The sequence below is a fragment of the Mauremys reevesii genome, linkage group 2, assembly GCF_016161935.1.
Source record: "Mauremys reevesii isolate NIE-2019 linkage group 2, ASM1616193v1, whole genome shotgun sequence".
Lineage (NCBI taxonomy): Eukaryota > Metazoa > Chordata > Testudines > Geoemydidae > Mauremys > Mauremys reevesii.
Genome location: NC_052624.1, coordinates 40,911,288 through 40,938,656, shown reverse-complemented (window position 1 = coordinate 40,938,656; position 27,369 = coordinate 40,911,288). Strand labels below are relative to the sequence as shown.

Genomic DNA, 27,369 nt, shown 5'->3' with positions numbered 1-27,369 from the left:
CCCTGGTTATGCTACCAGGTTTAGGTTGAATGCGAGAGTATAGTGTCGGAGAAAAACTTAGTTCTCACTTTTTGGTTGGGTGCAGCAGAGTCAGATACTTTATTTTCTCTTTACAATTGTATAGAGGGAGGGAGTGCCCTAGGACACAGGGTTGCCCCAGTCCTAGGCAGGTCTCTCTTCAAGTAAACAATTACAGCCAGCATTTATACTTTTTGTTACCTACAATAATGAGCAACAGCTGCATTTTGTTTATACATAGGCTATTTTGTTATCTTATTTTTCTCACTTCTATTTAGACTCCAATTTACATTCCTTATTATCGACACAAGGTCACAATGACTTCTCCCACAGTTCTTTCCCACTCACTTCACACAATCCTATCAACACAAGATTGCAATGACTTCTCCCACAGTTCTTTCCCACTCGCTTCACACAATCTTCGCTTCTACAAATCTCGCATTATTAGGGTTGCAGCTAGCCTGACTCTTGCTAACAGAGACTGTCATGCATTGAAATCCCTGTCAGTTCTTGCTCTACGTCCACAATAGTTTTTTAGTAGGAAGGAAAAAACAGCAAGAAAAGGACTAAATATTTAAGACAATCATCTTACTCTCTTTGCCTGGACTATAGGAATGACAAGAATCACTCAGATCATTGAATCTTTTCCAAAATGGCGGGCTGGTCTACAGAACACCAACTCTAATCAAGAACATTCAATTAATGATGTCAGACAACTTGATTTTAATCACAATCAACTACAATTACCAAAAGAGAAAGGTGTTTTGCTTTTAATGATTCACACAAGTGCAGTCCCCTTCGAAATCTTATCCTTTGTGACTTTATTTGACAAATACCAGCTCATTATATTAATAAATTAGGAGTCTGTCTTAGCAAAGCGATTCTGTACTGTCCAAACAAGTCAACACAATGACCCACCTGGAGCACTATTATTGTAATCCCATGTTATGGAAATGTCCCCAAGTAATGTTTTATATTAAGTCTACCATACAGCACAACCACTTCTGCTGGCATTTACTCTTTAAATCCATAGCAGAACAGTCCTTTCTAATTGGGATTTTCATACAGCGTCTGCTTATACACAGGACACACAAATACAGTAAATCAACCATATCTGTCTCTTAAGGTTGACCAAGTTTCATAACTAGATTAACCACAGTCACTGAAAACTCTTTATACAGTATCAGTCGCTAATCTGTAGAAGCTGGTATTTTATGCTTAGATTGGAACACTATGGGTAGCTTTTTGTCGCTATGAAATGGGGTTACTGTCGTACTTTGTTTAGCCCTAAAGATCAGAGATCTATATATTATTAACTCCTTTGATATCTAGGGCTCAGTGCCCTTTTGACTTTGTTCTTCTGTCACATTAATAGATAGAAAGTTAAACATAAAAAATCTGCTCTTAGGGCTTTACCAGTAACAGACCCATGTTTATGATATTATTCACTAAAAGGGAGACAGAAAGAGAAAGACCTCTCTCTTTAATCAATAATGTGTGCTCCAGTTAGTCCTATCCTCTGGACATCATTAAACATGTATTTTGTTTCATAACTCATGATTTTATTTGACTAGGAATTATAACTACATATCCTCAAGCCTTTGCAGCTAGCATCAGGCAGATCTAACTTGAACTGGGTAGTCAGCCTTGTTTAGTGTTAATACGGGAAGTAAACTTAAAAAGAGAGAGAGGGAGGGAGAGAGAGAGTTGCTGCTAATTCTAACCTGTAGAGATTCAGGCGACATTTTTACAGATTGGAAACCTCTGACATGGTGCAATTGTAGGTAGTAGCCTTAAAGAATATCATAGTCACTGCCCATTTAATGTCTAAAGGAATAACATAACATTGTTTAATCAAAATTAGCTGAAGAAAAATAATAGTATAGGTTCAGCCATATAAAAGAAATGCTAGTCTAATCACCTCAGATAACAATATTTTCCCAGTGAGGCTTGGGAGAAGTAGAACTGGATCTGAATTTCTGCTGTAGGAATTCCTGCTGTTCCGGAGCCAAATTCCACTCTCAGTTACACTACTGTAAATCCAGAGGAACTGCAATGGAGTTATTCCACATTTACACCAATGTAACTGAGATCAGAATTTGACCTCAGGTTACTAAAATAGGTGGAGATTGTCCCCCCAAAATCTTCACACAGTAGGGCAAACAAGGTGTCCAAACATAGGCATATTCCTGGGCTTGGAATGGGTATATTCAATCTTGGAGGATAATAATTTTTTTTTAAAATGGAAAGTAATATTCATCCTTGATGCCAAGTATGTTCAGCTGGTGGCTCAAGCTGACAAAATGTGACAGCTGCTGGGGAGCAGAGAATCCTAAATGAACATACAGTGGTTGCTATTAAAAAGGAAACATTTGTCTTAATGGGATATTGTGTTACCACAATAAAGTGTGATGTTTTCCTTTAACTGGAATGAGAATTTTTTTACATTGTAAATATCTTGATATAAATTTAACTTTGAATTTAGCATTATTTCCTATGCCAACCACCATACTAGAAATGGCAATCAAAGAGCAAAGGGACTGGGACACAAGGGTCAGAACTCACAAATAGTGTCAGACAATGACATGACAGGGTGTTAAATATGGTAGAAATGCTGCTGGGGTACTGGATGGCTCAGGGGGTGAGTAATGGAAATGTCACCTTTCTCCTCTAGCGCAACTAGTGGACTCCATCCCAACTCCAAAACTCCTTCCACACGTTTGGTGCCAAAAGCCCCAACTGCCTCCAGCCTAATTGACAGAACCTCCAGCTTTTCCCCTGACAACTTCTATAATGCTGCTGCTTTTTGTCAATGTGAAAATCTGCACCACCCTGAAAACTGAAAGTGTGTGAACAGTTTTATATAATTGACATTAACGAGAAAATAAACATAGTTGTGCCAATTGCATTTTTCATTTCCCTACGTAATCTGATAAAAATTTCCATTCTGGAATGTATTTGGATCTGCCATTGAATTTCCAGCCAGCTGTAGAATCTAGGGGTCCTTCCGGCAGAATTCAGGTCCAGCTTTCTGCCGGTTACATAGGCCCTTGCCTAAAGTGGCTCAGAACACCAGAAAGGTTTTGGCAAATATTCGGTGAAATTCACAGCCACAAAAGGATCTAGAGGGGACATGGACTAATGAAGAAACAGTGAAAGAACTGGGCCAAATGGAACTACAATAACTGCTATGGGTGTAAATGCCAAAGTCAAAGAGGAATTGTTTAGGGTTCCCTTTTATCAGCTCCATTAAGTCTAAACTTATTTTCCTTGCCCTCAGGACCCTACGTATCTATGCCCCTGCCTACATATCTGATCTTGTTTCATATTGGTTCTCCCCACCATCACACAGCTCTTTCTTCACTTAGGCTGCATCTACACTATGAGCTAGGGGTGTGATTTCCAGCTCGTGTAGATGTACTCATCTTAGCGCTCATTGCACTAGCACGCTAAAAATAGTTGAGCTGTGGTAGCACAGACCGTGTGCTAGAAGCCCAGAGTACATACCCATTGGGTTCAGCTGGGTTTGAACTTGGGGCTGCTAGCATGTGCTGTCGCTGCCTGTGCTACTGTGACTACTGTTTTTAGCATGCAAGCTGGGATGAGAGATAGGAAAATATGTTTACGTGAGCAGGGAATCACACCCCTAGCTTGTAGTGTAGACATAACTTCAGCCAGCACAACAGTGCCAGCAACCATACTCCATTTTTCTGCCTTTCCTACTACCATCTCTTTGCTCTTTTGAGAGCCACCCCCTTTCTGAGCTAGTAGGCAAGTCTGCTATCTTTTCCTTGTTTGAAACACTCCTTACAAGTTCTGTCTATCACTGTTCCTGTAGGATATTAGTGTGCAAAGACACTTATTAATATTTTTTTCCTTACAAGCAAGCAAAGCATGTTTGTGATTTTTCCCCCCACTTTCCAAACAGCTGTCCTAAATATTAACAATAAGAGTGATCCAGGGGAGGATAACTGGGAGTAACGGTTCAAAAGGAAAATGTAGGCTGAATATCAGGGAAAATTCCCTGCTAGGGAAGTCTGCTAAACTGTGAGATAGTTTCCCACAAGGGAGTAAAGGAAACTCCATTTAAAACTAGACTGGACAAAGTGTTTAAAAATATATTGTAAGGAACAATCTACATTGGCATTGGGAGTGAAATTCCTATATTTTATAGGCGCTTTATTGCTTTTTATTCAACTTTTTTCATGTTTTATTTCCCTTCCTCTTTTCCAGCAAATGCTTGTTTAGAATCTGGATTCTTTCCTTTTAAAATAAGAAGAAAAATGCCTTCCCTGGGTGGTAAAGTGCAGACCGTGTTGGGGCTTGTGGAGCCAAGTCAGCTTGGCTGCACCATGACCCATGAACACTTGACAATGAACTACAGCTGCTGTTATGTCCCGCCTTCCTCAGGCCAAGAAGCTTTGTCTGATGGGCCCATTGAGATGAAGAACTTGTTTTGGATTAAACAGAATCCCTACAGCCATAAAGAGAACCTTCTTCTGTGTCAGGAAACAGATGCTGTAAAGGAAGAGCTATTACACTATAAGGCAGCAGGTGGTGGGACTGTAGTGGAGAACACAACCAGGGGTATCAGCCGAGATGTAAAGACTTTAAAGAAGCTTGCTGAGGAAACCGGGGTGCACATTATTGCTGGGGCTGGGTTTTATGTGCATGCCACTCATTCTTCCGAGACACAAGCTATGTCAGTGGAGCAGGTAAGTACTAACAAGTGAATAGTAAAATACTGCCCGACTGATAATGTACAGATGATAGGAGATCAGTGACAGGTCAAGCACAACTTGATAAAAATCCAAATATACTCTTCTTGAAAATCTGGGCAAACAATGATCATTGTGTTTGTGTAAATCGTATCTGCACCCAGTATTGCCACTCTGATCGGTCAGCATTTCCATTTTCTTTCAGAGTTTTATTATGACCTAACAGTGAAAAATGACTCCATGTGTACAGCATCCTGGCACAGCTGTGAAAATTCTTCCTTTTTACAAAATATTGGGATGGAAATAGTCTAATGTCCCCTCTACTTTCCTTGTCCTTCTTTTTCTAATCCATCCCAACTAAACACCCAAAAGGTTTTTTAAAAGGAGGTAAATAAATAATTGTGGCACTGACAAGCTATTTGCAACCCATCCCCCTGTTTACTCTGCCTGTATGTTATATCCTTTTTCCCTACCCTTTGTCTGACTAAAGTCTTTGAGTAGGGACCATCTCTGTGTTTGTACATGCCTAGGACAATGGGGTCCTGAGCATGGCTGGGATCCCTACATCTCACCATAATAAATATCCACTCCACTGTTTTTAAGCTGATATGATGAAGGGAGAGGGGAACTCTCCAAGGCAGAAGAGACCTGAGCAGCCCAAAGAGTGTGAATGTACTGATCTGAGCTGAAACTAAAAACATCTGTATTTACAAAAGAGTAAAATTAATCTTAAAAGCACAGAGATAGATACTCAGCAGGTGTTAACTGGCATACTTCCACTGAGGTTAGCATCATTGACCTTAATCATTTTTGTCAACTGAGGAGCAGCCCGAAATCATTCGCACTGGTGCCATTTCTCAATAGGTGGGCCAATTTGAATAGATCCATAGGGTAAAAGTTCTCTAACTGTGGTCCATGGACCACTGGTGACTGAGAGAGCGCAGTGTGTGCAGTGTTGTTGAAGCTGTGTTGGTCCCATGGTGTTTGAGACAAGATGGGTGAGGTAATATCTTGTATTGGACCGACTTGTGTTAGTGAGAGAGACAAGCTTTCAAGCTGTTCTTCAGAGTGCAGTGCAATCTGCAGTCCATTCCATCAATGCTTAATCAGTCCAGGATGTTGACAGGTACCTGGTTGAATGTAGATGCCTGCAGTGACTGATCAATGAAAAATGATCAGTGATTCCATAGAGACATTGATATGGACATTTTTGTTAGGATACAGTTAAATAAATGGAAAGTTTTGACACTAGCAGTAGTTAAGCGAGGAAGGGATTTAGTGTCTCCAGCAATCCATGCCATGATTGCTTAAACTGGACAAGATTTAGGTAAGCTCCATGTTGGGAACATCACAACACAAATGGTATTCTTCAGACAGCCATAAGGAATTCTAAGAACTGTATTCTGTTGCCCATTACCCATTCTTGTTAACTGCTCAGTTGTATCCATGAATTGGAAGGTTTACAATTACAGTGCAGAAGTATTGGGGCAGATGCTCAGCTAGTCTAAGTTGTCATAGCTCTATTAACTTCAGTTTACACCAGCTGAGAATCTACCCCATTGTGTTATGTGTCCATGTCTGGGGGAGAGAATGAGTAAGAATGAATGACAGATAAACTTGACATGGAGTTTGCTGATGTTCTAGTTTTAAGGTACTAGCTTCTAGGTTAATACAGTAAGTTAGCCTTGCCAGACCTTTTTCTCTCCTTGTTTACTTAATTGTTAGTGTGCCCGGAAATCATGATTCCATATTAAACATTCAGGGCCAGATATTTAAAAGTCCTCAACCTCAGTTTTGCACACACAAGTGTGCGCCTGTTTTTGTGGGGGCAAATAATGGCATCAAGAAGATTAACTACCTGACCATATTTGCAGGTGTCTACATGCCATCATCTGTGCCTGCAGAATTACAGACTGCTTTAAAAAAAATTCACCCTGAAAGATTGTTGGCCACATTTTATTCTTGGTTACAATTGGGAAGTCAGTGAAATTACTTTAGATTTACTCTGACATATTTAAGAGCAGGATTTGGCCTGATGGTTCCTCCTCAGGTCTTGACAACTAGAATCTTCCCCAAACTTTAAAAAATGTACAGTTTTGTCCCTTCTCTACTAATATGATATTTATTAACTTTCACCTTGAGGCCTTGTTTAAGCACAGACATTGCATAGGTTTAAATCATTACAAATATTGGGTGTAGACCAGCCCTTAGTTAAGCCAGTGCAAGCTTTTGTGTGGACGCTCTGGTATTGGTTTAAACCTGGCTTATTGGTTTAGGTTGCACTTGGCACAGGGTAAACCAAGCTTAAACCAGCGTAAGAGTGTGTACACAAAGCTGGATATATTTGTCTAAACAGATTTAAAATCACACCATTAGTTAGACCCCGTGCAACTTTGCGTGTAGACCAGAGCTGATACTTTGCAACACAAAGAGTATCATTAACAAAAGGATTTCCTTTTTATTTTTGTTAGCTTACAGACATTATCGTCAACGAGATACTCAGTGGAGCTGATGGAACCAACATCAAGTGTGGTGTTGTAGGAGAAATTGGCTGCTCATGGCCTCTGATGGAGAGTGAAAACAAAGTACTGCAGGCAACAGCGCATGCTCAGTCACAGCTGGGCTGCCCCATTATAATCCATCCTGGCAGGAATAGTGATGCCCCTTTCCAGATTATTCGCATTCTGCAGGAAACTGGGGTGGATATCTCAAAAACAGTCATGTCTCACCTTGACAGGTAACCTAATACGCTACCCTGGTATCACGTCCATGGTTTTTCTGGATTGGTTCTCTGGAGATAGTGGAATTTCTGGGAATTACATGGCAGCTTCAAACAGTTGGGTTTATCCAGTGATCAGATATCACTACAAGAAGCCTTGCTTTGTGGGTAGTGATTTCAAGAATACAATAATGCTTATGTAGAATTCAAGAACACAATAATGCTTATGCTTACGAAATCCAAGAAGTTCTGGATCAGGCTTCTAGTCTACAAGCAATCTTGGCCAAGATTTTAAAAAGTCAGATCCTATGTCGATACGTAGACACCTGAATAAGTAGCCTTGTTTTCAAAAGTGCTGGACATTCAGCAGGTCCCACTGATTTAAGTGAGAGCTCCTAGGTGTTCATCCCTTTTAAAAGTCAGGTTGCTTTCCAAGGACCCAATTCAGGGCTCATTGATGCCAATGGAAAGACTTCCTTTGACTCCACTGGACTCTGGATCAGACCCCAAACCAAGTTCTTCAGATTCTGCAACCAATTTAAAGCAGTACAGCTTAAAAAAACCCAGTTAGATTTTAGATAGGTCCTGTCTTATTACAGAGAGTGATATGTTAGCCCCCTTTAAAACAAAAACAGAAGCACAACACAGACATGGCGGGGAAGAGATAGTATCCTGCTCCTTGAATTGAGAAACAGTCCATTTGGCGCACAGCAGGTTTATGTGACCTTGTGTAACTGGTGATCGTTTGGCAAATGTCCAAGTATTGATTAATGTGGCTAGCTGCTGAATAATGGAAACTATTTGTGGTCATATGACTCTCAGCAATTCAATTGTTTGTCCCCATCAAGGGTGTAATATAGACATATAAATTATACCCAACTCTGTTAAATTTATTGAAGATTCCTGTCGACTACATGTTCCACAGCATTGTAATTCAAGTACAGATTGTTTGTATATAGACCAGAGCCCCAAATTATTCATCTACATTTTGGGTACATTTGATTAATTTTTAAAATTGCTATAAAAATAAATAAAAAATCAATTATATACATCACACCATCTCTCTTCATGTATTAATATGTGATTAATCTTCTGTAGATTTATTTCTTGGACTTTCTAAAAAACATATTAACCACCTAATCTGTGGATACAAGAGTGCTCAACAACTTGCACGGGCAGTGCCAGGGACTTTTGTAACCACTTCGATAGAATGTAGCAAAACAAATTGTTTTTAAACACTGCTTGCATCTCCTCTCACTTACACTGGTGTGAATTAGACGTGATTCTATTTAATTGAACAGAGTTACACTGATGAAAAAAAACCAACAGTATAAGCAAGAGGAGAATCAGGGCCACAAAATTCTAAGTGCAGCATCAGCTGAACAGCCATTGATACAACTCATGACATGTTCTGATATTTATTATATCCTTACATTGGGGGTGGGGATGGGCCATCACCGGAACACAGGATCTGAATGACCTCAAATTTTGAAATACAGCTCAGCATCTAGAAGTGAATTTAGCATCTTAGGCCCATCTCTATACTGGAGTATCCAGATCCCCTAAATTTAGAAGTTTGGATGTAGAGTTAAACTTTGTGCCTGTCTTCATTCAACACATAACAGTACTATTTAGATGTCAGGAAAGGACTATAATGGTTAATTCTATACTGCTAGTTACATCAAGTTTTCCAGTACAGCTTTTTATTACATTCTATCTTAGGGCTCTGTAATAAAAATGTGATACACAGGAGGGCTGGGAAGAGTCAACTTTTTATTTCCTGGCCACTGTCACCTATCAGGGATTAAGGTTACAAAGGTGCCCTGTCACGACGGGGTGAACATTCACTGGTACCCATGGCTACTGTTACAGTATCAATGGTGTATATATCATGAAGGTATGTAATGGATAATGCTTTCTATGTTAATAATCATAACATATATAGTCCCCTGTGAGCCCACCACTAACAATTGTTTTTAAATAATTTTTCATGGCTGTGACATTACTCCTATGAAATTTGGCATTGCGCTGGAACTAGCTTCATTCTCTTGGCTACTGCAGCCCCTTGGACTATGCAGGGCTGGCACTGTAAGCCACTCCTCCTTCTGCACTGCACTTCGAAAGCCCAGCTCTTATCTTGTGTAAACTGTGAAATGTATTTAAAAAGAATTTGTTTTTATTAATTACAGCTGACAATACTGAGACTCCTGCTGGTGACAGGCTTGTCTGAACAAGGGTTTTCTCTTTCTCAGCCCATCTGTTCCTCCTACTTGATTCTGCTGTTAAGTAATAATATTGAATTTGTGACATCAGTCATTTCCATAGCAACAGACTATGATGTAATTAAACTGAGAAAAATGACTTTGTGGCATCAAAAAGAAGGAGAAGCTGTAGGTGAACATTCTTATTTAAATGCAAATATCTGTGCTTATAATAAAGGAATAGAGCACATTGTTTGCAAAGTAAATTGTTGTTTTACTTTCTGTTTTTGCTTTTTGTTAAATGTTTTCTCTTCTGCCCCTCCCCCCTTCTCCCTATCCCTCCCAAAAAAGCTTCCTCCATGCAGAAAGTTCACGTTATGAGTGTATCAGTAGATTTACAATGCATCATTCAGAGGAATTTATCACAGATGGAAGAACCTACTTGGAGGTCTTCAGAGAGGACATTTCCAAGGAGGACTTGCTTGCTGCCAGAAGTCGTTAGTTCACCAATTGTCACCCTTCCCCCTGAACTGGTGCTCCAGCAATGTGCTGTGTTTTAGTTGTGGTCTTGACTACTTCAAGATGCCATTACATTGTTTTGCAAGAATAGGGATGTTAACTTAGGGAATCTTGGTGAAATTCCAGTATGAGCCGTTACACTCTGCCTACCTTATCTTTACTCTCTATTGGGTAGGGTTTTCAGTCCTAAACCAGGGCGTAGTGTTGTGTGTTAAACATTTGCAGCATTTTACCCCAAAGGGAAGGGGGTGGATCAGCATTCACGTCACACTCCCCATCAGTACCCAGTCCTCGCCGGGGAAGACAACCAGCAGACCAAATTCAGTGATGAATCCTGGTCACGTGTTACCTGAAGCATGTTGCACATATGCTAAGAAGACGACCCCAAAATATATCTGTATTTCAGTAATGGATGAAATGAGCCCTATATGTAGTGCCTGATCTGATACCTCTGTTTTGGGCAAGTAGTCCTTGTTCACATAAGTAGTCTGTTGGCTTTAAATAAACATCCCTCTGAATTTAAAAAAAAACAAACAGCAAAACCTTCCTTCCTCATGAGTGTGACAGGACAGTTTCTGATATCAAGCATGTGTGTCTTGGTTCTTTCTTCTCATTGAAGTTCATTATAATTGCACTTGTTATGTTACATGTTAACATATTTTAAAAGGCATGGAATCCCCAAATGATGTGGGAAAAGACTGAATAATATGTTGGTTTATTATTATTTAACAACTTAAATTTCTCAAACAGTAGCTCAATTTCTCAGTGAACCTGATCAAATATTTTAGTTCCTTGGAAGTAAGATTTCCCCCAGTGATATATTTAAATGCTTTAGTCCATATAACATGGTGCCCTGGAACCATTTCCAACATGTGTTATGATGATGACTTGTTTATGCACATTTACACTGTGCTTTGTATTTTCTGCAGGACTATATTTGATGAGAAGAAACTGCTGGAGTTTGCTAAACTTGGATGCTACTTAGAGTATGACCTCTTTGGTACAGAATTGCTTTATTACCACTTCCATCCCGAAATTGATATGCCAAGTGACAATGAAAGAATTGCAAGGTACCTAGTGCAATGCAATGAAGTGTAAACAATAACACTGCTAGCTACTGTAAAAGCAGCAGGGTCCTGTGGCACCTTATAGACTAACAGACGTATTGGTTTTACAGATCCAGACTAACATGGCTACCCCTTTGATACTTGACTGCTAGCTACTGAAAATGAAAATTATTGGTTTGCAGGTTTCAAATGCATCACAAAATGGTCCTGCTCACTGCTCATACCAATATGCTAAATGATGGTAGTTTACTGTTGCTGGTACTTCTATCTAGTACAATAAATATAGCCCTGTCTCTTACCTAGCTAGGTATGTATAATAGTTGAATATCACCATGTACAGTGGTTGCTCTTTTTTTAGCATCCTGGTCTCCAAAGTGAGGGATTAAATGTGATTACATAAAGGTGTGGCCTTCGTTTATAGTCATCCCTGTGTTAGGTGTTATTACTATCCATTGTCTAGTCTAATTGTAATGTCTGATAAATGGGTAAAAGACTTTGGCCCAAATTCACCGCTGGCCTTAATGGAGCTGCAGCCACTTACATGAAAGGTGCATTTGCCCCTTTGCTTCCACTGTGCAGCATGATCTGTTTATCCGCTGGGCCCTCTATCACTTCTCCCACCACCATCACATTCCCTATCCAAGGGATAAAATTCTTTTCTCTTCAAAACTCTTTAATGATCTTCATGTTCACTTCTTCTTGTCCTCTTCCCTCCTTCTAATCAGTGTCTCCAATACCAGTTTGGTTCAATGAGATGTATTAGCATAGCACACTGTATAAGTGTTGCCAGAGGTCACAAAAGAGACAGACCCCTGAGGTATGTGTCTCAGGTGGGTACCGTCTGCCCAGGCTGGGGCTTCGTGCTGTGTTTGGAGTGGGATCCCCTGTGTCTACTTGTCCAGCAGTGTCATTCCTAATCGAGTGGCAGATTGCTACATCACAAGATGCCATCCCCTCTTTCTCCCAGGGACAGAAACACTTTTTTCTCCTCACTTTTTGATGAGAAGGTTTTTACTATTCCTGATCATTTGATGAAATATAGGAAATATCTTTCTAGCTTTAACTCCTATTGTGGACATTACTTTTCTGCCTGGGCCACCTCTGTTACATTGGCTGCACAGTCTCTCTTGTCTGGTTTCAGACTGTTATCTCTTTTCTTTCTGTCAAGTATTTGTCTGATTCTGCACTTGACTTTCTCTGTGCCTGAAAGATCTCTGGTTTTACACAATAGGAAATCTTCTCTCTATATATATTGCTTTTCAGTCTTGCACTCGCTATCTCAAATCGTATTCTGTTGTAACAACAGTTTTTCACACTTGGCCTTTCTAACATAGGCTTGCAAAACATTCACCCAGTGCTGCAGTTGTTTTGCATGTAGAACTCTTATTGAAAACACTGGGAGCTATGCATCCAAAAGGATTGCTCTACTGGGCCCGGGTAATGTGTCTGTCCTTAATCATGGTAATATTTTTGTCTCATCCATAATATTCCACCCTCCACCCAGCCACAGCTGTTCCTTCTTAGCTCCCTGGCATTGAATGAGTGTGGCAGCAGGCTTTTTATAAAAAGAAATACTACAAGATTGCCTTTTGTTCTGGTTTTGTGTGTGTGTGTGTGTGTGTGTGTGTGTGTGTGTGTGTATTTGAGTTGGAAATGCCATTAAACTATTTTTTGTACTTTCAGTGTGTTCACGTTTGAAACACCATGACAATGGCAGCCTCCTGTTTTTCTGCAGATTCCTAATAGGCTGACATTTGATTTGTATTCCACAAAAAGTAATATGTATCAACTTGACCCCTACATTTGTTTGTACAAGTATTCAAAGAGAAGAACATTTTCAAGCATATTCATGTTCAGATCCAGTACTTACGTATGAATTAATTTACATACGTGTATATGTCTAGTCACACAAATACAGCTATAAATACGTATGTGTATGTATATGTAATATAGGTTTATGCAAAGAGTATGTTGAAAATTATTTTCAATGAACAGACATGTAGATTTATTGTCAATTTTTAGGAAAGTTATGGGGTGGGGGAAGTTGTATTTCTGGGACTGCCTGGATCTTAGACTGACCCAGTCATCATCTCTGACATAATCTCCTTCAAAATTTTTGTTTATTCATTGGTTTGGGGGGGGCGTTATGGCACATCTTACCTACTCTTTCTTTTATCTGGTTTTCCTTGCTCAGATCTGGTGGTTTGGTTAGTACTAAATTTTGATTTACAGATCCAGCCACTGTCATCTTATCCTCTACCAAGTACACAATCTGGCACTGGCATGTAGTTTCGGGATGGATGACGTACTTGCACTGTGGCAGACCTACAGTATTTACAATGTTAGCATGTGTATTTAACAAAAAGCCTCCAGTTTGGCACTAAGTCCCAAAACATACCTTATTTACCAGATTTAGGCTGATTATGATTTGTGCCCAGCTGCATGCACATATCTTCCTATAACCAATCTTCTGTATAAATCCTGCCCTCCCCTGCCCCAAGCTGACAGTAAGAACTTTCATATTGCTGATGACAAAATAATACAATGTTCCTTGTCTGGGATCAAAGCACTCTCAAATAATGAAAAATCAAAATTGCAAAGTGCTAATAAAAATGGTGGAATCGAAAGGTTTATGTGAATGATACGCAATGAACAAACACCAGTTTTGCTAATATTCATCTCTTCCACTTTAATGTTGCAAGCTAGTGGGAGCTCAGGACTCTTGGTAACATTGTTGCCTCTTAACGCAGCAAGACCTACACCTGGCCAAAACACATTGACAGTCACTTCTGTGCCAGTAGAGGCTGTCAGAGAAGCATGCTGAACAACCTTCAGATATAGTAGGCTCTTACCATTAGGGTATATCAGCCAGCAGAATTCTACCTTTGTTCTCTTAGGGGGCAAATCATGCCCCCCTCCGCATTTTGCAAGCGTGGAAGGAGTACGCTGAAAGGAGTGGAACCAAAGTGGTTCTGCTGACTGGAAGAGGGTGGCAGGATGGAGGAAGGTTCATGAAGCTGCTTCTGCACTGCCACAGAAGAGGTGATCTTTGTAGATCCACCAGTCAAACTTCACCCACAGAGGGAAAGACATTAGTCACCGGTTTATCGTGTGTCCCAACTTGGCCCTTTCTCTGATTGTGCAAAATCTGTTTATAGGGACTGTGGAATTAGCCCTTTACACCTGTGATATTGCTGACATTACTTTTTATTTTTCAGCACTAGCAAAGACAGCTGCTGCTAGACTAACCATTTAATTGACTTTCTCCATAGATAACCTGCTGAGGGTGGGATGTTATCTGTCTTCATGGAAATTGGTGACTCTCAAAGACTTGAAATGTCTGTAGCCCAGTTATTCCAGATGGAAATTCACTAAAGAAATGTTAATATTTGTGTAATCCACCCATACTTTATTCTGTGAATAAACTTCAACAATCTGGGTCAGATCCTCAGAAGCTTGATTGACTTCAGCAGGGCTACAGCCATTTACACCTGTGGTTTTGCTTTTCCCTGTGTGATTGCAGAATAATAAACCAGTATTGTTAAGAAAGGCTGTTTAGAGTGAGCAAAAATCCTTCAGTAGATTTGCTTCTTCAGCTGAAAGACCCATGGTTGGAAATTATCTAATCCCTGTGCATTACCATGTTCTTTGTTTGTGGAAGTCCCTCAAAAAAAGTGTGCAAATGCAACTGAGCTACTTAGCAGTACAGTTGTGGAAATGGTTTGTATTAGGTTAGAGGCAAGAATTAACCCTGTTAAATGATCATTTGAAGAACACTGTATGTAGGAAGTGATTGTTTAGTCTTGTGGACCGGGCCTACTCCTGTTGAAATCCATGATTTTTACCACTGATGGAGTAGGACTGCAAAACAGTGTAATAAATCCTGGCAAAGTGGATTTTCCCCACCCATCGTTCCAGATGTGTGACACTGTCTTGCTTCCAAAGGGATTTCTTCTCTCTAAAATGGATCTAGGAGAGTTTAATCTTTTGTGTATATTTGAGAAACATGTCTGCTTGTTTCTTTTAAAGACCCTGAAATAGTTCATTTCATTTATAATACAGACTAGAGGTATGTCCCTGTAAAATATTTAAATACTAATTATTTCTGTATTACTTCCAGAATTGTACGAACTCTTAACTGACAGACATACTTTGTATTTACTTTTATGCAGGATCCGGATGTTAATTGATGAAGGCTATGAAGACAGAATTGTAATTGCTCATGATATGCACACTAAGAATCGATTGATGAAATATGGAGGTCATGGATATTCACATATCCTCAAAAACATTGTTCCTAAAATGCTAATAAGAGGCATACCCCAAAATATAATTGATAAGATATTGATCGAGAACCCAAAACAGTGGCTGACTTTTAAATAGGGCTCATGATTAGATATTCACATCTTGTATGTGAAGCTTGCTGAGAAAAATTCAGATTTGTTTCAATAGAGTGGTCATTTTAAAGCTAGGTTCTTTTGAGGAAAACTTGTGTGATGTTCATAAGACCCCTCAAAGAGCAGATAATCAATTCCCTTTTTAATTAGAACAAAAAATGTTGTGTATTATATCTCCATCTGATTACCTCTAATAATCTGGTCCTGAATGAGTTATTTGTTTTGAGCACAACTACAGAATCTTTCCAAGTAAATATTGAAATATCTGCTTCCAAAGAGCAGATTTAATACTACGGTTAGTTATCATTCAGGATTATAATTTTTTTAAAGATGCATTAGCGTAACTACTTGAAGAAATTCAAAATGTTTCCAGTTAAATGGCCCCCCTCTGGAGCAATTTGACGTTCCTTGTAATATTGATGATCCTGTTAATTATCCTGCTGTTCTTTAATTAATGCTTGAAAAAGAATATGGCATTTTTAAATAGCTACTGCAGAAAACAGAATAACAGAAGGAAGACAACGTGATTTCAAAAAAGGTACTGCATCTCTCATGATTAACAACTTGTAGAGATTATTTTTAAATGAAAATGTAAAAGAATACATGGAAAGTAGATTTTAATAAAGCAATTTGTAGACCACTACCAACTTCATGTTTTAGAAGTCTTTTTTTTTAATTATGTTAAATTTTGATTTGAACTTTTGGAAACTTGCAAGTGAAAATATGAAATGTCATGCAAATCAGCTTGATGTTGAAAAGATGAAAATCCACAATTGCAAATATATTACATAATACAATTTAATGGGTTGTTACAATTATAACAAAGGCCATCATTTAATCAGTTTACAAATCAGTTTGTCAAGATATGATTCAAAAAAGAAATGTTTGCCTTATATATGTTTTTCATTTAAATATTTGTTCTTTCCTCTAGACCAAAACAGGGGTAGATATTTATTTATCCAAAGAAAAGATTGTGTGTTAGCAATGGCAATCTCATTTCAACAGCTTATTCTTTCACGTGTCCAGCTTTTGATGTCCTGTGGCAATGAAGTATTCCTGGTCACTTCTTGGTGAATGTGCATTGCTAGTTATAAATTATTTTTTGCTTGAAACCTTGTTATTTGATACCTACATGAGAAATCTCCAAGGCTTTGCTGCCAACCACTCTGTAGCGGTGGTCCTCTGCAATAAAAGCAATTGTGATATGAGTAGATGTGAAGTCAACTATGTGTCCATTATAAAATATATTGCATATAATCAGTACACCCCATGAATATGGGTTGTTGTCTTTTTTTACAATGAGAGTAGTAATGTTTAACCAAACTGATGTGATATAATGAGGGAACAGAAAAAAAAGGCAGTTATGAAGCACAACTCTCCCTCTTGAGAACCAAGATATGTTATATATGAGATTCTCTTATTGAGCATAGACTGATGGCACATCATGTCTTTTTAACTGAACAGCTGTCCAAAGGAGGAACAGACCAGACGAATGATATGGTCTGTGTAAGAAATGCCTTAATCGTGTAAATAAATGCTTTTTAGGGGGATTTTTCTATCTTTAAAATCTCTATCTTAAAGTTATCAAAAAATCAAAGGGGAAAATATTTTTCTTTAATTATGGCAGATATTTGACACTTTAGTATATGACAAATCTCAGTTTGTCCCCTTCCTTTGGTAGATTAGAGAAGGTTGCATGTGGCAGATTATGTAAAACAGAAAAACTAGGTCTGGCTTCTCACTACTTCATAGCAATTTATACAAATAGTATTTTTATTCTGCCGTGAATGTAACCTAAGATCTATACTGCATCAGCATTACAACAGGAAGCTCTGTAATTATTTTGACCCTGCTGTAAAGGTTCTGTTATGTATTCCTGCTATAAGTTTGCTTTAGACTTAAACTTGCAAGTATCGACATGGCAGCAATTAAAAAAACAAAAACAATTTCTAAATAAAATTCCTTTTTATAGCGGTATTACTGATATTGCTGCTATTACTGATTGTAAAAGATTTTTGTAGAACTATAACTGAAAAGCATGTTTTTACAATGTAATTCTCCAGGCCATTAGTCTGTTATACTGAGTACGCCTTTTTGAGATATAGATATAGATATAGATATATATATAAGAAAAATAGGTTTTAATACACAGTTTTTTGCATTTGAAAATCTGTTTCTCTCTTTGCATAACTGGTTTTCATATTTGGTAATATGCTTATCTGTTAATTTCAGTCACACCATACTACAAAATGAATGCAATACCTTGTAACAGGTACTGTGTGATGGCATCATTACATGGAGCCCAAATCCCAATCTCATGCAAGTATCCATACTGACTTCAGCAAGACTGGTTGCATAAATAAGCAGAGCAGGATTTTGGCCAGTAGTTTTCTCACAATGTTCTATGTAATGACTCCAGTTGACTCTTTGTAGTATGTCAAGTCATAAATAATCTTTTGTTAAACAAAAGTAGTAACTACAGATTTACACTGAAGACTAACTGCAGCAAAAAAATTATTCTGGCCTGGCCTGGCCTGGGAGTGTGGATGTTAGATTTGCTAAAATAGTATTTACACAACAAACCATCAAGAATGGGTTTGTTAAATTGTCTAAATATATGTATTTACACATGTTTACAAATTAAGAGCCTAATTTGTTTACATATTAAAGGCCAAATCGGAGTTTTGCAATTGGCTTCAGTGGACCCAGGATTTGGTCCAAATATAGGCAGTTTGTTATATCATCTCTTATTTTCTTTGAATTGTTTCTTCTGTCTGTCTCTCTTAGAATACAATAAGGGGAGGGAAAGGAAATTTAAACTAAACAAACAGGTGGCCTGACCTACACTCACAAAGCAGGGAAATTAAGAGTTAAGGCTTGAAACTTATTAGTTTCTAGATCTAGATAGAAGGATAACAAAAGTACAAGGCAAACAATTCCTTTGGAGAGAAGAAGCATTTCAATTACCTCTTCCTTTTATTGTAAACTCATTCCTCACTATGAGTGGACTCCAAGCATCATAGTTAGCGGGTAAGTCACAAGAACCAAAGCTGACGTATGGATAAAGCAGCAAGATCATAATACATCAAAGTATCATATATACTGAAGAAATAATTCAGTGTCTTTAGATTTTCCTATAAAAATTTGTGATCTATATAGGACTTCATTCACATCGACACTAACAATAAGAAGTATTTGCTTTGGCGGTAGTGGATCACACATCTGTTTAACTTGCTTTAAATATATATATTTTTTTAATCTAAGGTTTCTTTGTGTCATACAGATGTGAGTCAGGTAGCATTTGATTTTCCCCCACTACTGAGGTGTCCCACGGTCAGTATCCGCTGGATTCTTGATTCATTGACTTTTGCCACATGAATCCATCTCTTAGAAGAATAAGCTTAGTTTTTGACTCATAATCAGTCAGCATAAATAATAAATCCAGAAAATGTGCTGTATTTGTTGTTGTTTCCTCCATGTGCTTTTCCTCCATCTAATTTTATGTAAACTTCATCTCCTGGCTCCAAATGAAGAACCACGCTGTTACTGGCATAGTCGTAGTTCTGATCAGCATCCTGAGCAATTGCACTAGCTCGAACCTATGTAAAACAAAAGCAAACATAAATGTTTGGTTACGAAACTTGGACATTCTTCCTGCATGGTGTAATTAAAACATGGCCTAAGAAGGCGTTGCACACATTCAGTGCCACTTTAAAGGCACCTATACACTTCTCAGCTGTAGTTTTTCCCTAACAATATCATCATTATTTCTGCCATTGCTAGAAATGGTTTACAGTGTAGCATCAAGTTCTCCCGGAAAGTAGACTAAATACTTTAACTCAAATCATTATCACATGGCTTGTTTGCCTCTGAGTAATGTGAAACTGCTCACTCTCACATCTCCAGCTATTTTGCTCATATGGACTTACTTCCCCCCCCTGCCCCCCCCCAAAAAAAGAAATAGCTAGACTCCAGGGACCTGATTATGGGCTCACTCCACTTTTAGATTGATGTAACTCTTAACTCCAGTGGAACTACTCCTGATTTAACTGACATGAGATCACTATCAGCCCCAGGTATCATGGTAGAGTTTTTCAGAAATGTTCTGATCATAAAAGTTACCAGATCATGTTGCAAAAACACAGAAATAAAATATTTTGCTGCCAATGAACTTTAAACCCTTGTAGTTGATTTTTCTCTGAATAAGTAATCAAAATCTAAATGAAATGCTAAAGAACAAAAAAATACTAGTGGGTAAACAATCCAATCCAAAGTAGGAAATTCTGTTATTGCCACATATTTCACTTAATCATTTAACTCCTGTACAGTCTAAAAGATACAAATTTTAAAATTACATCAGCATGTACTTTAAGATGAATTATGGAGATTTCAGATACTTGATTTTTTTAAAAACTGAATATACTACTTTAATGCAAACATTTCTCCCTTCTTACTGTTTGGCTGCTAATTGAGTTTGACATAATTAGCAAAGAAAAAGGAATTTATTAGCAAACTGAAAGGAATTTATAATCAATATCAAATTGTATGTCAGTTTTGAGCTACGAATATTCTGTCGCATCCTCAAGTAAAGGTAATCCTTCAAATCATTTAACTATAATTTAGTTCTGCTTTGTAAAATATTTAAACTGATTTGTATGTGATTTATTTTAGTATAGCACATCATCTTTGTTGCTTGGCCCTATTCTAGAATAGTTATACAGAGCAGTAAGTGATTTAGTGGTTTTGCAAACTAGAAGTAAGTAATAATGCATGACTTGACTTACAATATGTGGGATTTTTATCTTCAGAATTGAAAAAAAATGATCTATAAGTCTAGAATTTCCATGCATTCCTTTTAAAGTTTAAATGATAGGTTTTCAGATTAAATTTTCATGTGGCATGATCCCACGTTAATATTGAAATGTTAAAAAGGAAGGCTCTTTAGCACTCTAGATCTCAAGGTATTTCATTATGAAGCTTAAGCAGCAAAAATTCTCTGCATCACCTAGCAGGGGTGAGACCAGCTTACAAGGTTTATAATTGCATAACAATGTGCAAATTTAAATGAAGACATTAATATAGGAGTCATTGGTTCACATGTATAATTGTTTATTGAGATGATCTGTTTTGACCATTATTTCAGCAATAACTATCAAGGCACGGGACATTTCTTAGGGATTAATGACCATCAGGGCAGAATTGATGGCTTTGGGCCATTAACTCCAGAAATACTCCTCCATAGAAAATAGAGGTTGTTATTGCTACTATAAATGGAGGAAGAGGGAATAAATATGTGGCCACGGTTAGTTTGTTTTTTAATATCTGTGAAACAAAATGATTTTTCTAGGGAATTAATGCCCTGCACATTGGTAAATTGAATTGTTTAAATTACCACCCCCACCCACCCACACATTCCATTCATGGCACAATTAAATTCTACTTATTGGATATATCTAATATTTATACCTGTGTTGTTATGAATAAGTATATCTGCTGTACATTAACAAACTATTTGTGCTATTGGCTTTACCATTAAAGGTGTTCATTATGAAGACGTTATGGGTGACGAACATTCGCTACAGCAATGGACATTTCATTGCTAAGACTCTAGGAGTACTTATTGGCTGTACTGAGAGAATGATTTAGACATTGAGAAGCTAAAAATAATCTAACAGATTGTATTAATTTGTGTATAGCGACAAAGCCCTGTCAATGCATTAACTTGGTCCCACAGTCCAGTGTGTTACCCTTAAGGGTTTTTCTTCTTTTGTTTGGGAAAGCCAATGTAATTTCTTTTTAAAGCCTATGAAAATAGTCTCAGAAGACTCCTAAGTGTACTGCCCTAAGAGTGTAAATGTATTTCAAAATTAAACCATTAATGTAGTATCCATTTTATAAGTTGCATGACTGCCCACCTCATCATTTTATAAAGGTACATTGGGACACTGAAATTGCTTAGCTGGTATGTGTTTGCAATGTGATCTCAGCACTTCTTGTGTTTAAGCTCTATAACTATTAAGGAAGGCAATGTGTTACACTGGAGACCATGAGCTTCCTAATATACATTGCTTTGGGATGATTTTTCCTATAAATCATGCCCTCTCCCCCATAGCAATTTCCCCCCTTAGAGAATACTATTGAATATATAACACCATCAAGGGCGGACTCAGACCCCTTTTTAACGATTTCATTTTATAATGTCCAGGCTTTTTCACAAATACCATAGGAAGTTAACTATCATATTGCATCACCCACAGGGTTTCACGAACAAACCACACTTTAAAAAAGGCACCCGTGCACTAAAACTACTAATTAATTTCAAATAAACCGAGTCCTGTTATTTAAGCTTAACCACCACTTCTCATTTTACATATAAAGATAAGGAAAAAAATTAACATCCCTTGTACACAAGACTCATTCAGCGTAAGATGTGTCTGTGTAGTCATTCTAGGGGGTTGAAGCAGTTTATTAATTGTTGGGATCTTTTCGGTTAGTCTCAGGCTCAATTTACTATCTATAATTAGGTTTTCTCAATGCGTGCCTCACTTTGTAGTGGTATTTTATTTTACTTCTAGCAAGTAGTAGGAGAAATACTTAATACGTTTTAATACCCAAATATAGGCTCATGATTTAATCGCAGATACGGTAGACTCACTATAGACGATACACAGCATTGCTTTTATAGGAAGAAGTCAGCGCGGTTGTACTACAATTTAACACTGTTTTAATAGTGTGGGCTCAGCTGCAGACGCAGTATTTATGGTCGACATTTGCTAATTTAATTAATTGCCGCTGACGTCCTCATAACTCCATTCCACAGTACTTCTGAGAAACCATAAACAAAAGGTTAAGTGGCATATCAGATTAATTTACTGGCCTTTGATGCTTCCATCTGTGCGCCTGCATTCACCACAGTGCCTGAACCGGCTCGCGTCTGGTTACGGTACAGTGAGATTGCGCTGGACAGGAGTGTTAAACATTTTTAAGCTTCATTTTTGTGCCTTTCAGAAGGGGGGGAGGGGACTTTAATCCGAAAAGCGACACGGAATAGTGACCATGGCATAGTGACATGGAATCCCAAATTTCAGCTTTATGAGAACAATCCCTGTCCCTGTCAGGCCAAGAAATAATGGACTAACCCAGCACATGGGTTAGACGGGGGTCTTATTGCACAGAGAGCAGCAAAGCTGCAGAGTGCGCTTTCTGTTAGCTGACAGCATCAGCCTTGCAACATTTTAAATTGACTAGAGGGAAATTCTTTACTATAGTGGTATAGAAATTTTCAGGTACGGTGTCGGTTCGCTTTCTAGTCCCAGAATAGTCCTGGGGTAGGAAACAGTTTATAGTTATACTGAATGACTTGTAGGACAGTAGTAACGCTTGTATGGTTCCCTGTGCGCTAGTTCATATAAATAGTATTTAGAAACTATAGTAGCACAGTGTGTGTGTGTTCGTTCGGCGGACAGGAAAGAGGTGCAAAGTTACAGGGAACATTTCCACAAACTCGGCAGTAGCAGCATTCAGACTAATTCAAATGGATTAGTCCCCTGTCTTGCATACCGTAACATCTCAAGAGCTTTCCTTATGTCGAATATTTCGGTGTTCCTGAGAAAAAGATGGCGAATCCCAGACTCTGAGCCCTAAAAACGAGGGTTGTTTCATGTTTGGTTTGGCTGTTACATTTTTGGAAGAAAGCCACAATTCTTGCTCTCTGTGTACCTAAGAAAGTACTAATGGGGAGGCTGTAGCTAATATTAATGTTCTTAGTTATAAAGGTTCTTTAACAGGAGAATTATGCCAGAATAATAAATGACCTGCTCTGTCAACAGTGCCTTAAAAGCCCCTAGCTGCCAGCCTATCGCCCCGGTTCTGTGTCCAGTCGTTTCTATTTATTGCATGTTTCACACGGGAGATGCGGATTGTCTCGTGGTTACTTAGCTCTTAGCAGAATGAGTAAGTGGCCAGGTCTCCTGCTGATGGGAGTTCTTCCCCTCTAGTCCCCAGCTGGGCCTGTTCCCATTACACTCTTACGGCGCGTCGGCTTCCCGTGTATTCGCGTCTCCCCAATCCCTTGCCCTGCGTCTTCTCACAGAAACTCTCAGGGCGTCTGGCTTCTCCGGCCACCCCCTCGGGCCCCGCCTTTCTGTGCCTTCCGGGCTGGGCGTTTGAGAGAGGAGCATCCGTGCAGGCAGTGGGGGTTGATCGCAGCCCCCAGGGTACAGTTCAGATCCGCTTCCCCGCCACGACCCCCCATTTTGAGGCCGTGCTGCCCAGGGAGAGGAGCAATTCCCGGCCACAGCCGCCCCGGGGTGGGGTGGGGTCGGAGCGGAGCGCAGAAGGGAATCGCTTCCCCCACGTGCTTGTCAGAGTCTCTCAGCTGTGCACGGCGCTGTCCCCGGCTCTTTCCAGCTCACTCCCCCGCAAGCGCGGTCACTTCAGCGCCCTACGGGGTGTTACAGAGCATCGCTGGGCCGGGGCGGCGGCCTCCCTCGCCCCCTGTTCCTGTGCAGACGTGCCCGGGGCGGCCCGGGCTGGGTGGGAAACACGAGGGCAAAGGGAGCCCAGGTTTGGCACCGCCCTGCTCCCGCTGCAGGGCCCCCGGAGCAAAGCCGGATTGACTCGCTGGGAGAGAAGGGACGTTGTAATTATCCTCTTTCCCCCGAGGTCACCGCAGGGCCCGAGCCTCCTCCCCGGAAGCCAAGGGGGAGTTTCCCCATCGGCCCTAAGGGGGGGGACAGGCCCAGCCCGGGGCCGCCTGGCTCCTAACGCCCCCAGTCCCGTGTCCTCCCCTCCCCGCCAGGCCTCCTCTCGGGGCCCTTCCCCCCAGCGGCCCGACACCACCCGTCCCCCGGGGACCTGCCCTTGCGTACCCCCTGCACGCCCGCCGGGTGCCCCTCTCCCCCCTCCCGGGCCCGCCTCCCCCGGGCTCCCGCTCCCTCCTCTCCTCTCCCGCCGGTGCTTCCCCGCGTCGCCCCTCTCCGGGATCCCCCACATCTGCTTCCTCTGCCTTCGGCCCCCCCTCCATGTCCGATCCCGGTCTGCCCTGCTCCCCCCCATACCCACCCCGGACTCCCCCGGCCCCTGGTGCCCCCGGGTTTCCCGCCCCGGCCCCTCACCTGGTTGTTCTTGCAGAGATCTGCCCACATGCTGGTGCCGTCGCCGCCCCGCATCAGCACGTGGTAGGTGAAGAAGTAGATGCCGGGGATGGAGCACGTGAACTTGCCCGTGGTGGGGTCGTAGTGGTTGCCCAGGTTGGTGACCACGTCGTCGAACTTGAGCACCTCGTAGCCCTCGTGCTGGCGCTTGAGGCCGGCGTAGAAGGCGATCTTGGGCACGGTGCTGTAGGTGGCGGCGCTGATGGCCCCGGCCGCGTTCAGCCCCGGCGCCCCGGGGGGACCCGGCAGGCCCTGGCGCCCGGGCTCGCCCTTCTCCCCCGGGGGCCCCACCGGCCCGGGCGGCCCCGGCTCCCCGGGCGGCCCGCGGGGCCCCGCCTTGCCCGGCCGGCCGGCCTCGCCCTTGGGCCCCTGGATGAAGGTGGGCAGGGACTGCATGAGGCCGCGGTCGGGCGTGGCCGCCGTGCTGGGCGCCTTGGTGCCGCCGTAGGGGTCGCAGACCATGCGGCAGGTGCCCAGCATCTCGTAGTGCGCCGAGGTGCCGGCCGAGCTCACCAGCACCGGGATGAGGATGACCAGCAGCAGCACCATGACCACCCCCAGGGCGCCGGCCGCGATCAGCCGCCGCCTGCTGCCCACCAGCCGGCTCAGCGCAGGGCGATCCTCCTGCCTGCTTTTGGACAAAATCTTGCTGGTTGGCGGGGACCTCCTCAGAGCCGAAAACACCCCGACGAGCCCGAGCCCCCCGGCTCCGCTCCTGCGGCGCGGAAAGCGCCCGCGGCCGCTCCGCAAGGCAAAGTCTGAGCCCCGGGCACCTGTGGCTGCCGCTGCTCTAGCGCGCAGGGAGCTGCCGCCCCGCGCCGGAGCCGCTCACACTTTTATGCTCCTGCTGGCGATCGACTTTTTTTTTTCTGCATACGGTGCCACTTCGAATCAACTTTCCCTCGCGCCGGCCTCTTCGCGCCCCTCGCGATCGCCCCGCTTTCCTGCCCCCCCCCTCCTTTTTTTCTGCAGCGACAACAAGTCTCCCAAGGCAGCGCCGGCTGGTGAAACTTGCAAGAGCGCAGGAAAAATCCCGCCTCGCGGCAGCGGCCCGGTCCCCTCCTCTCCGGTTCCTGCTTCCTTCCTGCAACGCGCACCCGCGGGCGCTCTGCCGGGCTGCTGGCCGGGTGCGGAGCCGCCGACAGAGTGAGCGCTGGAGCCTGCCCGCCTGCCACCTGCCAGGAGAAGAGGAGGCTGACAAAGGCGCCGAAGCAATTTATAGGCACCCAAAAGCGCAGGGGAAAGGGGAGCTGCTTTGGCATCTCATTCCAGCAGCTGCTCCGCTCTTCCCACTCACACCGAGTTTGGCATCACCCTGCCAGTGTGGGGATTTTTCCCTCCCTGCAAACGGATGAACAGTGAAATCGTGAGCACTCCCTGGCGCCGAGAGTCTCTCCGGAGCAGCCCGAGGGGAAGAGCAGGGTCTGGAGACCTGGCAGGTCACCGAGCTAGGACGGAAAGGTCACCCCCACCTCCTGGTTAATGGGTCCCCCGCCACATTAGCACGGGATTGGAAATATCACTTTTCATCCAAGGACCAGGCTTCCCACTTCACCTGATTGTCCGAGTGAAAGTTATTTGAAACCACACCTCCCTCTGCTCAGGCGAAAGGAGATTAGCTGCTCCCACGGATTCTAGAGCACGGGCATGTTCCTTCTGACACCCCTAGAACTAGCTCGTGGGAAATGCCTCGCTCTTGGAATTAAAATTAAACGATCTACTTGGTGACTTGTCCAAGGCTGCTTCATATTGTAGCCAGCTCCCGTTTGGTTCACAATAAGGAGTTTTAAGGAACCAAGCCAGTGAAAAGGGCTCCCGCTCATGCAAATCAGCCTAGCCCAGGGCTCGAGGAAAGGGGACCCGGGTAGAAACAGGGACAGGTAATGTTTTGATGGCAGGGTCCCTTTCTCCCCTCCTCTCCCCACTGGGGGCTGGTGGGCACCTCTGCTCTGAGTGGGTAGGTGAAAGCCCAGCCCGCATGTCACACTGGGGCCAACTCCCCACAGAGGATGTTAAGCAAGTTACCAAGTTAACAAAGCTACAAGCTGCACAAAGCGCCCTTTAAACAAGTAAGCAGAATTGATTCCCAAATCATACTTCTGCATGCAGGAGCAATGGACGTCAATCACAGGCGGGTGACATTTGCCTGTCAATGCGGGGATGATAGCTGGAAAGCGTGTGACTTATTACAGCGGGGCGAGAATCCGAAATGAGCCCCGGCAGCAACTAAGACAACAACCAAATAATCCCATCTCCAGCCACGATCAGCGGGGCTGCGATCTTGTCTGGGATTTTGTTAGCACGGATCGCCTCCCCCCACCCCTTCCCTTTTCTTTCTTTTCTACTCCGCAACACAATAAGGTCAAACAGGCGGGCGGTGGGAAACAAAGATTCATCGATTCTTCCTTTTAAGCCGAAATGTCAGCAGCTCCTTTTGCTCTTTCCTGGGAGACTGGAAGGCAGCGAGTGAGTCCAAGCGGTGCAGAGATGGGCCGGCCAGGCTGCTTATCTCCCAAGCAGGCTGCTGATAAAGCTTCCGCCTCCCGCCCTTGTAAATATTTCCCCCTTTTCGGTT

At 41.8% G+C, this 27,369-nt stretch overlaps 2 protein-coding genes across 6 annotated transcripts in view; one reads left to right on the top strand and one right to left on the bottom strand.

The window, feature by feature from the left end:
* Nucleotides 1-16,287, top strand: part of PTER (phosphotriesterase related) — a 37,565-nt gene extending 21,278 nt beyond the window's left edge. For 3 of the 4 annotated variants that reach the window (XM_039525365.1, XM_039525366.1, XM_039525368.1), the window contains exons 2-5: nt 4,252-4,733; nt 7,208-7,473; nt 11,105-11,245; nt 15,415-16,287. In XM_039525365.1, the coding sequence (XP_039381299.1) occupies nt 4,302-4,733; nt 7,208-7,473; nt 11,105-11,245; nt 15,415-15,625 (1,050 nt within the window). In that variant the 5' untranslated portion in view covers nt 4,252-4,301 and the 3' untranslated portion in view covers nt 15,626-16,287. Of the gene's footprint in view, nt 1-2,692; nt 2,864-4,251; nt 4,734-7,207; nt 7,474-11,104; nt 11,246-15,414 lie in introns of all 4 variants that reach the window. The other variant, XM_039525364.1, reaches the window with a different exon arrangement.
* Nucleotides 16,288-16,912: 625 nt separating this feature from the next.
* C1QL3 (complement C1q like 3) lies at nt 16,913-26,979 on the bottom strand. 2 transcript variants are annotated; one of them, XM_039525370.1, is made up of 3 exons: nt 26,892-26,979; nt 24,756-25,969; nt 16,913-19,238 (listed from the first exon to the last, which is right to left on the bottom strand). In XM_039525370.1, exons 2-3 carry the CDS (start codon nt 25,341-25,343, stop codon nt 19,059-19,061), a joined length of 768 nt encoding a protein of 255 aa, XP_039381304.1. In that variant the 5' UTR covers nt 25,344-25,969; nt 26,892-26,979; the 3' UTR covers nt 16,913-19,058. The 2 variants fall into 2 exon arrangements, with proteins under 2 accessions (XP_039381304.1, XP_039381303.1); XM_039525369.1 differs by lacking the exon at nt 26,892-26,979 and having other exon boundaries at nt 24,756-26,317.
* Nucleotides 26,980-27,369: the final 390 nt, after the last annotated feature.